At 42.5% G+C, this 11704-nt stretch overlaps 1 protein-coding gene across 1 annotated transcript in view; it reads left to right on the top strand.

The window, feature by feature from the left end:
* Window positions 1-2145: 2145 nt before the first annotated feature.
* LOC111975765 (TSC22 domain family protein 2) overlaps window positions 2146-11704 on the top strand; it is a 66462-nt gene continuing 56903 nt past the window's right edge. The window contains exon 1 of the mRNA XM_024004334.2: window positions 2146-4497. Within this exon, the coding sequence (XP_023860102.1) occupies window positions 2861-4497 (1637 nt within the window). The 5' untranslated portion in view covers window positions 2146-2860. The remainder of the gene's footprint in view (window positions 4498-11704) is intronic.

Genomic DNA, 11704 nt, shown 5'->3' with positions numbered 1-11704 from the left:
GTACAAAACATTTCACCTGACTGGTAGTTTAGCACACTTTCGGCACTGTTGTTCAAATAATATATTTTATTTAGTATAGTATAAGCTTCTGTCTTAAATAATGACATAGATTCAGTTATTGAAAAATAGTAAACTTGTAAGATGCAAGATGTAAGATGCGAACATGGTATTCAAACTGATTATAAGCTAAATTGATGAAAACAGTGAAAAAAAAGTACCTCATAATCACACCCTGTTATTTATTGCTGACCAGCAGATGTCACTAATGTGCATTGTGAACAGATAATGAAGCTCAGTGTTTTCGGGCACAATGGCTAGGGCTGACTGCTCTGCCCCAAGAATATGGGGAGGAGCAGAAGGGCGAGAACGGAGAAGAAAAAAACGCAAGGAAATCAAAAGATAGCAGTGGCAGCTGCACAGATCCAAAGGGCATTTACTTCTCAAACACGGCAGAAAGCTTAACCAATATGATGTCCCATCACCTTATTAATTCAGTAACTTACTTAGATAACTAGCAAGTTAAACTTAGGGGTTGCGTTAACGCAGAATTCTTAATTTTTCATGCAGGAAAAAAATATAAAAAGTGTAAGAAATTTCTTGCTGCGTTTTGTAAACGCAGATGTAAAATGCTTTTAATTTTAATTTCTGCTCTGCATCAGACTAATTTTGTGCTTCAGTTGCATTTCTCCACTTGGATGAAAATTCATGAATGGGCATTCTATCAGCAGACTGTTTTTTCTCTGGTATTTTCTTGGTGTAATCAACCTACTTTTCTCCGGTAAAATTCAAGATGCACTTTAAGCAAAACATTAGGGAATGTAGCTGGATATATTATTTCTATGATAAACATTAGAAAATTCATTTATGAAAAAAATGCCTTATTTTTCATTGTAAGCTCATTTCCTTGTGTGGCTGCCATCCAAATAGCATTGCATTCCTGTTGTCATCTGATGAAGATGAAGCTATTTTCTACAGAATCTGTTGCACTAATGTATTTTCTGTGAAGGAAAACTATAGTTGCAAGTCCCTGATCCCTCTGTTGAAGTAAAAAAAAACACTGTTGACTTTCAATATAAAACACAACCCCTGTCAATACACAGCTGGATTCACCAGCTCCCGCTTTCACCCATTGTGCTATTTTCAAACAAACCCTTGACTGGCTCAACCATTCTCGGTAACTATGGTAAGCTCATAAAGTAAAATAATGTGACAGGTGAAATGAAGAACGTGATCTGGTTTATCTCCTAACGTATTTCACAAGTTGACTACAGGTATTTACTTAAAAAGTAGCCACAAATGTACACATGTACTGATAAAACTTTCCAAATAGCCCTGTATAAGATATATACCGTATACCACCTAAGCATAAAACAAACACTTGCAAAGCATGCTGGTTATTATTCTAACGAGCTCTGCCCCCAAACAAGTACACAGTTGGTCGGTCAGGACCAGACCAAATCTGAACGAATCATAGACCTCTAGGCTGTTTCACAAGTTTGAACCGCACAGGACATTCGTTTTATTTAGTAGAGTACATTACAGTATAGTACAGTATGGTACAGTACAGAAGAGTTTAATTCAGTAGAGTACAGTTTAATTCAGTAGAGTACAGTACAGTTAAATTCAGCAGAGCATATTAGAGTAAAGTAGGGTACAATATAGTACATTATACTGTGCTGTGCTCTACTGTACTGAACTACACTTTACTCTACTGAGCTCTATTGTACTGTGCTGCACTGTCCAAACTTGTGAAACATAGATGTCAATGATTTGTTTAGATTTATTCCGGTAGGACCTATTATTTGTTCAGATAATCTGAACAAATCATAGACATTTTTGGGAGAAATTAAGGCCGTCTATGTGGACGTTGAAATCAAGGCAGATTTGTATCTGACCCAATATTAACCAAGCATAGATGTCTATGTCGAGAGAAATTTCACGAGCCTACCTTGGACAATTCCATTTTTTTCAAGACACAAGTGTCTGGGGATATTAAATGTGTTTTAGATACCTTATTCTTTCAGAATACTAGCAAATCACCGTATCCCCTCCGAATTATTCAATTCTCCAATAATTTATGTACGCCAATCATAGACAGGACGCCAATGCGCAACTCTCCCAGAGTGCTGTGCGTTTTTTTTGCCATCTTGTCGAGTGGTAGAGAATGAGCAGAGCCATACTTGAGCTAGCCTGCTAGTAAGTGAATTTCAGTCACAGTAGGAGTTCTAAAGAGTGAGAGAACCCGAGGACGGGGAAGCTAAACTTTCTTCAATTCCGGAATTTATGTCTACCGTAGGAGGATATAGATTCCATGTGACGAGTTGAAGAAGGATATGGACTTGTTTATATGATGTCGTGCAGGCCGGTTCCTGTGTAGGGAGAGAACTAACGATAGCTATTTGGCTAGCTAGCTAGTTCGCTTTTAGCTACATTAGCTAGCTAAAAGGGAGAGTGGTGAAAAACGGGGCCCGCCAGTCAGGCTGAAGTATCGGCAGCAGCCGGTGACCAGTAACTGCGACAGCGGCCTGCTGGCAAATCCGGGGCCGTAAAAATACCTCACACGGGAGGCCAGGTCTGGAAGAACCGGAGGAGAGGAGACGGTGGTATCGGGAGACTTGTCACATTTCGTGCTGACGGAGACTAGCTAGTTAGTTACCTTGTCCGAGTTCAGAGGAAGTGTGCTTGTTCGTTTTTACACTCAGACACACTCTGCAACAGGAGAGGGGAGCAAGGAAGATGTCGCATACTTCTCTCGTTATAAACTGTGCGTTCTTTAGATAAATTAGAAGACTAACTAATTGAGCTCCTACTTAACACTTTAATCTGGAAATAGAGAGCTGGAGTGACTAACAAAATAAACATGTCAAAAATGCCAGCAAAGAAGAAGAGCTGTTTTCAAATCACAAGTGTGACACAGGCTCAGGTGGCGGCCAGTAGCATCACGGATGACACCGAGAGTCTGGACGACCCTGACGAATCCAGAACCGAGGATGTGTCATCAGAAATATTCGACTTGTCCCGGGCCGACATTGACACGGGGGTATGTGACAGAAGTTCATCCGAGGAAACCTTAAACAACGTAGTGGAACTGGAGGCTGCTGTCATGGCGTTACATTTACATCAAGAGCAAGAGGCTGCAACAGGTCATTTTAACGGGGGGCACGCTTTTAGAAGTACAGGCAGAAGTCATGTCAATCAACACCTTTTAGGGGGTAGTGTGCCTGTACCAGCCGCGAGTAAGCCCTCCATTCCAACCTTGGCCACTCAGCAGCCGACAACAGTCAATGCTGTCCCTGCTGTGAATGTCTCCCCAACAAGTGTGTCTCAAACGCCCCCAACTGCGCCTAGCACTACAACCACTGTAAGCTATAGTTCACGTTTCAGGGTCATTAAACTTGACCATGGTACAGGGGAGCCCTTCAGACGGGGCAGATGGACATGTACAGAGTTCTATGAGAGAGATTCTGAGGGCTCTGGCATGAGCAGGACTGTGGATAGCATAAAGCACACTGTCACCCTTGACCACAATGCAGACCGGGACACTGGGCTTGGGGCCACAGGAGACTATGTGGTTGCTTCTAGTACCCTGTCCACACAGGCTCAAGAGTCCACAGGTGATAGTGGCTACTCCACTATCCACCATGGCCATCCTCCGGAGCCTCAGCAGCAAGGCTACTGCCTAGCGCCTGAAATAGGGAACGGGGGGAGTGCCTTCCAGCCCATGGGTTACTCAGCAGTTGTATCCCAGGCCCAGGTCAACGTTCAGCCCTCTGTCCCCCAAACACTTCACCCTACTGGCCTCAACGGGGTGCCCCAAGGCGGCATGCTGAAAAAATATCCTCTTATGCCTCTTGCCACGCAGGCCCAGCAGTTTGCCTACTCTGCTCATCCCTCTGGAACGCTCCCCAGTCAGCTGGACCTTCACCAGCCTCAGAGCTCCAGCACTCAAACCCTCCCTATGGCCTCCCTCTCTGTGGGTCCTCCTGCGAGCCAGGGCCCCTCGCCTGTCATCACCCCAGCCGGCCCCAGTGCTCAGGTGCAGGGGTTGTTGGCTCAGGCCGGGGAGCTGACTGGGTCTCTGCACAGCGGTCCATCACCGATAGCCCCTCGCCTGCCCGGGGGTGCCATACAGCACCCTGTGAGTCAGCCCCTGCCTTCAGGTGGAGTGGGCAGTGTCCTCGTACCTTCCACAGCCTCCATTGTCCAGAACGTGCCTGCCACAGTGCCCAGCGCCACCAACACCCCCCCAGGCCCAGGAGGACTCTCCCAGGCCCAGGTAGTTTGCAGTGGGGCCACGGCGGGATCTGCTGGGCAGGGCCTTCCCGCAGCCAGCCAAGAGGATGACAGCCGCAGGAGGTCGGACAACCTTCCTCAGCCCTACGCCACCCTGGGAAAAGATTTCATGAGGCCTTTCATCCCAGAGAGCCTGCAGCTGGCCAATCCCACCGTCAACAGTCTGTTCGGGATAGCCATTCCCATGGATGGGGATGAGGATGGGTAAGAAAGATGAATGTTTCAATTTCATTTAAAATGCCAGTGGCCACTCCCTATCTCAATGTTCAACCTTATTGTATTCTTTAGTGTACACACACGGTGTTTATGCATTCACACTCAACAGGTGTCAATAGGCATCATGTTAAGATGGAAAAAAACAACTTTTAGAAAACTGATTAACACTGAGGGATTAGGTGAGGTTCTGGAAGACTGCCATCATGTTTTACATCACATTCTGCAGCAATGCAGTCATACTCACTGACATTGTGTAGTGAACACCTCCCCTTGCCAAGGCTGGTGTGAGGTATGCTATTCCTGGAATTGTTTAGTTGTATGTAAAACATGTTTTGCAGTTGTGTTCAGAGAGTAAATTTGGAGTTTGGCAGGCGGGAGTGCGGCTGGCAGGGAGGAGCATTGCGTCAGAGTGAACTGTCATGGAGTTTTGGTGTTTTTCATTAGTGCCCACAAACAGGGGGCACAAAAGTACGTGAGCTACCCTCACGTATATGGATATATGACCCTGTTCGAGAATTGAATTTCTTAAAGACCTGAAACATATAATCATTATGCTTAATTCTAATATAAAAATGTCCATTGTTCTGCATATCTAAGCATACCTCTTGAGCCGTCTGTATCCTACTTGACTGGTGGTTCTATTTTTAAAGAAACTAAATATCCATCTCTGCAAAAATCTGGGTAAAAGATTTAAATGGGAGTCTTATGTGAGTTTTATTCTTCACATTTAGTTATTGCTTGGTTTTCTAAAGTCTACCAACCTTGCCAGCAGGCATGCCAGCTAAGATAGTTAGAGACACAGGTGGCGAGTGAGTTGTTTTAAGTTTGGGGAAGATAATTTTCACCATAATAATGCACCATTATAATAAAGCATTCTGTGCGTTATCGCATTTGCAGACTTTTATGTAAGATGGCATACTGTTCCTAATGTCATGAGTAGATTGCATAGTCCTAATTTGGGCTAATAACATAACTCAATCTCTTTTTTTTAATAAACATATTTCATGCAAATCTACTACACTTTATGTAGACTGGATGGTGGAGACATTAGCAGAATATTTTATAATATGACAAAAATGACAGGGTAGCCTACTTTGCTGACACTGACAAACAGATGAATAAAAATGGCATTGTCTGATCCATCTCATAGTCCTACGAGAAGGGGAGACAAATACAATTTGACATCATCTAACCTGGAGGAGGAAATTATTGTCCAAAAACAAACTTTCAAGTGGCACTGACCCACCAATGATAGAGTGAATATACGCACTCACCGGGAATATGATCGATACTCCCCACAGGTGCCAATAATATAGGCTATACTGTTAGCTCAATTAAGTTGAGAATTTCTTTCTTCTCTTTACAGCAATAGCCTTTTTTTTCCAAACTACGTTTTCCCGCGATTGTGTTTAGAAATATTGCGATATGCCTGGCTGGGCCTCTACTTTTCACTAACAGTCGCAACTCAGTAATAATCAATTTGGTTTTTGCCGCTCGTGCTGCTGAAATTGCGTGCCCTTCCGACTGTAGACAATGCGATTTATAACAATATATTTTTAAAGACGCTTATGATCCTCTGTGTCTAAATCATAGTTTCTGGTGTAGTAGCCTATTTTGAATGATTTAATTTATTTCTGTATTGACAGGAGTAGGCTAAATAATTTTGGCAATTTAATTAAGTTTACATTAGGGTAAGCTTAGCCTTATGGACGTCCCACCTATGGCTAGACAAGCTAGCTATCCTAACTTTTATTGATAGCCTGAAATGGCTTCTTGGTAGCTAGCTATGAGATTGGGAGGTTGGGAACCTATCTGGGATAGCTAAAGCCAACTTGATAAAGTTGCTAGTAGTATACAGAGAAACAACAACCATTTTTTACAGGACAAATCTGAGGGGGCACATGCCCGTGTAGGCATGACGCCTCCACCCACAAATACTGGATAATAACCCACTTCGTTATAGACAATCAGTACCCCTTATTTACCACGTCTCCTTTTTGAGTTGAGGGCTCTCAAATAAATGACACTAAAAGTAATTGTTTTGCAGCTGACACTTTAACTGAAGTGAATACTCTCCTAGCATGTAGCCCTGTGTTTTGTTCTCTATATGGTGTAGAATATCTCCTGGCTCTCATCCTAGCATGCCACCTCACCAATACCCACTTTTCAATTGTCTATAGTATAGCGGGGTGTGTGTGTGAAATGAGGTCTGATTGTATTGTCCCGATACTATTTTCCTGAAACGAATCATTGTTTACCGAGAGACTTTGTTCCAGGCCAGCATCACAGAGTTGTTGGCATGATAAGGGAGAGAAGGGGGAATGGTGGTGGACAGATCGAGTTGTTGCCAGTGTGATGTCGGGGAACAGCCGTGCCCATTTCCTAATCGTTCTCGTATGTCGGCCATGACATCAGGGGAGCCCTGTGTAACCAGCACTACTTTTGACCAGAGCCCTACAGGGTGCCATTTGGGACACAGCCCAGGACAGGCTGTGTTGGAGGTGGAGTGGAAAGACAGAGGGGACAGGTGGCGATGATAGCCAATGGATCTGGGGCCCAGTTAGCTATGACATGACATGGCTCGATTGAGTCACCAGGCCTCGCCTCTGTCAACTGCCTCGATCGGTCCTGACCTGGGGTGGTTGATGTTGGGCTTTTTTCTGTCCTTAATCTCTCATTGTTCAGGCTGACTCTTGCTGGCTTTTACTCTCACTGTTTATAGACTCTTGGTGGGATCTCCAGAGGGTTCCTATAGATGCACACCAAAACACGTGTGTAGAATGTTCCTGTGCTGAAGTTTGGTTAACCTTGGAGTGTGTATGCTGGTAGGCTAGCCTATATTTGTTTATTTGGATCTCCATGAACTTTTGCAGAAGCAGCAGCTACTCTTCCTGGGGTCCACAGAAAAAGTAACAAAACACTAATACACTGATGCCAAGAGTGTGCAAAGCTGTTATCAAGGCAAAGGGTGGCTATTTTGAAAAATCTAAAATATATTTAGATTAACTTTTTTTGTTGTTGGTTACTACATGATTCCATATGTGTTATTTCATCGTTTTGATGTTTTCACTATTATTCTAAAATGTAGAAAATGGTAAAAATAAAGAATCTCTTGTGGTACTGTATATACGTTGCATTCGGAAAGTATTCCGAGCCCTTATTCTAAAATTGATTAAATGTTTTTCTCTCAATCTACACACAATACCCCATAATGACAAAGTAAAAACAGGTTTTTATACATTTTTGCTAATTTATAAAAAACTGACATTACATTTACAGAAATATTCAGACCTTTTACTAAGTACTTTGTTGACAGGGATTAGTCTCAAGTCTTCGGTATGACGCCACAAGCTTGGCACACATTTATTTGGGGAGTTTCTCTCATTCTTCTCCGCAGATCCTCTCAAGCTCGGTCTAGCTGGATGGGGAGCGTCGCTGCACAGCTATTTTCAAGTCTCCAGAGATGTTCGATCGGGTTCAAGTCCGGGCTCTGGCTGGGCCACTCAAGGACATTCAGAGACTTGTCCCTAAGCCACTCCTGTGTTGTCTTCGATGTGTACTTACGGTCGTTGTCCTGTTCGAAGGTGAACCTTTGCCCCCAGTCTGAGGTCCTGAGCGCTCTGGAGCAGGTTTTCATCAAGGATCTCTCTGTACTTTGCTCTTGTTCATTCAGGCCAAAGAGTTCAATCTTGCTTTCATCAGACCAGAGAATCTCGTTTCTCGTGGTCAGAGTTCTTTAGGTGCCTTTTGGCAAGCTCCAAGCGGGCTGTCGTGCCTTTTACTGAGGACTGGCTTCCGTCTGGCCACTCTACCATGAAGGCCTGATTGGTTGAGTGCTGCAGAGATGGTTGTCCTTCTGGAAGGTTCTCCCATCTCCACAGATGAACTCTGGAGCTCTGTCAGAGTGACCATCAGGTTCTAGGTCACCTCCCTGACCAAGGCCCTTCTCCCCCAATTGCTCAGTTTGTCCGGGTAGCCAGCTCTAGGAAGGGTCTTGGTGGTTACAAACTTCTTCCATTTAAGAATGATGGCGGCAACTGTGTTTTTTGGTACCCTTCCCCAAATCTGTGCCTCGACACAATCCTGTCTCGGAGCTCTACGTACAATTTCTTTCGACCTCATGGCTTGGTTTTTGCACTGACATGCACTGTCAACTGTGGGACCTTATATAGCCGTGTGTGCCTTTCCAAAAAGTATCCTTGAGAAAAATCTCAAGGATGGTTAATGGAACTAGGATGCACCTGAGCTCAAACTGTTTTTGCTTTGTCATTATGGAGTATTGTGTGTAGATTGAGGGGGGGAAACGATTTAATCAATTTCAGAATAAGTCTGTAACGTAACAAAATCTGGAAAAAGTCAAGGGGTCTGAATACTTTCCAAATGCACTGTATTTGTTATTTCTCAGCTCTCAATTTTGGGCTCAATAGCAACTATTTTACAACTAAGATATTTGATATGGCTTTGATATGCAGTGCGTGCGAAATACGCAGTGGCCATTGCGTTGGGCGCTAGGCTACAACTGCAAAAAAAAATGGGACATTAAACATATCTTAGATCAATACAAGGCTACTAGCAGTGGGTATTATATTTAGTTTGATCTAGCTAATATGTTTTTTTCTTTTCCACTTACGTAGGTGGTGAATTAGCACCAAATAAATTAGCCTATGATATTAGTGCACTTAAAGATGCAGCCCAAAAAAAAGAAATATATATATATTTTCTAAACATGCTGTAGCCCTATTTTAACATTAAAATATAACAAAAATACATTTAATTTTCATGCTTTATCTGATTAACTTTGTAGGAAATGACTTGACAGTCCATGTTCATGACAAACAACTGTAGATATGTTATCTTATAAAAAAAACAACACTGAAAATAACTACAATAAAAAAATAAAAATAAAAGTGCCTCTGAAACTGTATCACTAACCCTGTTTTCCAAAATGACCTCAAACGGTGTGTTTCCTAGAGTAATGTTGATTACTATTTTAGAATGTGCTTTTTAAATAGTGTGTGTACTGTTACTGCACTAAGCAGACAAGGTAACCTTTTCACTTAGCAACTACACACTTGTATCTAACTTATTATAACGGCATCAGACATTTTTACTGTGGAATTTTAAGGTTATTGATACAGCAAATGGCCCATTCAAAATGTTCAATTCATCCTCATGGAACGACCCCTGACCTCTGTGTAAAATATGAAGACCTAATAGTAGACCTGCTTTGGATCTGGGAAATAGTCCTAAAATGGTGTTTACAGTAGCTTAACTGTATCTCTTTCCAAGTTCAAGATAAGTTCAAAATGTTCATTTTGAATGGCCGTTTGCCATATTAATAACCTTAAAATTCCACAGTAAAAATGTCTGACACTGTTAAGTTTTAGCTACAAGTGTGTATTTCAGCTTCCACGGACAAGGGTCCCTCTAAGAAAAACAACTCTCAAGGCAAAACAACAATGTTCTTGTTTGAGTCCATACTAACCCAGTTTACATTTGGAATTGAATCAGCCCCATAGTGTGTCACAGGCGGTTCCCAGAATGTTGACCATGTACAAACAACTGTGCCTGTTGGCCAGGCATCTCTCTCTTGCTGTCTCCCTCTTGCATTCTATCGCTCTCTTGCTTTCTCTCACTCTTCCTTACACACTTTCTTTTCATAGTGGTTACAGTATGTGAAGTATCTCTGTGCTTCATTTCAAAGGGAAGTCTCAAGACCGAAGAGAAATTGTCAAGACCTTGTTATCGTTCTCGGCCCACTAACCAAGTGGACGACTGTTCTCCTGACGATGACTAATGGACCCCTTCAGATTCTTAGAAATGTTCAGAGAGTCCTTTGGGTGTCCTCTGACCTGTACTAGCCTATGTCCTGGGCTGCTTGTTTTTTTGTAGGTTACATCAGATGACTTGACCGAGTCTCATAAGTTCACCTACATATTTCAGAAATGTAATTTGTATTTCATTACATTGGTTACGATCATGGCTCGAGACTTAACTTTTTCCATCACAGTCCCAGAATTTTCCCAAAATGCAATTTAAACCGTCCCAAACTGAACATGAACTGTCCCAAATTAAAATTAATTTAATAAAAAAAAATATATATACACACACACACACACACACACTACCGTTCAAAAGTTTGGGGTCACTTAGAAATGTAATTGTTTTTGAAAGAAAAGCAAAACATTTTGGTCCATTTTTAAAATAACATCAAATTGATCAGAAACATTGTTAATGTTGTAAATGACTATTGTAGCTGTAAACTGCAGATTTTTTGTGTGGAATATCTACATAGCCGTACAGAGGCCCATTATCAGCAACCATCACTCCTGTGTTCCAATGGCACATTGTTAGCTAATCCAAGTTTATAATTTGAAAAGGCTAATTCATCATTAGTAAACCCTTTTGCAATTATGTTAGCACAGCTGAAAACTGTTGTGTTGATTAAAGAAGCAATAAAACTGGCCATCTTTAGACTAGTTGAGTATCTGGGGCATCAGCATTTGTGGGTTCAACTACATGCTCAAAATGGCCAGAAACAAAGAACTTTCTTCTGCAACTCGTCAGTCTAATCTTGTTCTGAGAAATGATCGCTATTCCATGCCAGAAATTGCCAAGAAACTGAAGATCTCGTACAACTCTGTGTACTACTCCCTTCACAGAACAGCGCAAACTGGCTCTAACCAGAATAGAAAGTGGGAGGCCTCGGTGCACAACTGAGCAAGAGGACAAGTACATTAGTGTCTAGTTTGAGAAACAGACGCCACACAAGTCTTCAACTGGCAGTTTCATTAAATAGTACCCGCAAAACACCAGTCTCAACTTCAACAGTGAAGAGGCGACTCCGGGATGCTGGCCTTCTAGGCAGAGTTCCTCTGTCCAGTGTCTGTGTTCTTTTGCCCATCTTACTCTTTTCTTTTTATTGGCCAGTATGAGGTCAAAGTTGCCCATAGAGTCTCCAAGACAGATTTATGTCGAGGCACAGTCTGCAACATTGAAGTCTGCAGCATTGAGATACGCCAAGAAAAACAATTGGCATCCTCATTTCTTAAATGGAAAAAGTTGGACAAATAAAGACTCTTCATTGAGCTGGCGCCCGGCCAAACTGAGAATCGGGCGAGAAGGTGAAAGGCGACTCCAGGATGCTGGCCATATTCTAGGCAGAGTTGCAAAGAAAATCCATAATTCAAATGGC

Source organism: Salvelinus sp. IW2-2015, linkage group LG16 (genome assembly GCF_002910315.2).
Source record: "Salvelinus sp. IW2-2015 linkage group LG16, ASM291031v2, whole genome shotgun sequence".
NCBI classification, from domain to species: Eukaryota; Metazoa; Chordata; class Actinopteri; order Salmoniformes; family Salmonidae; genus Salvelinus; species Salvelinus sp. IW2-2015.
This window is presented reverse-complemented; position numbering and strand designations above follow the sequence as displayed.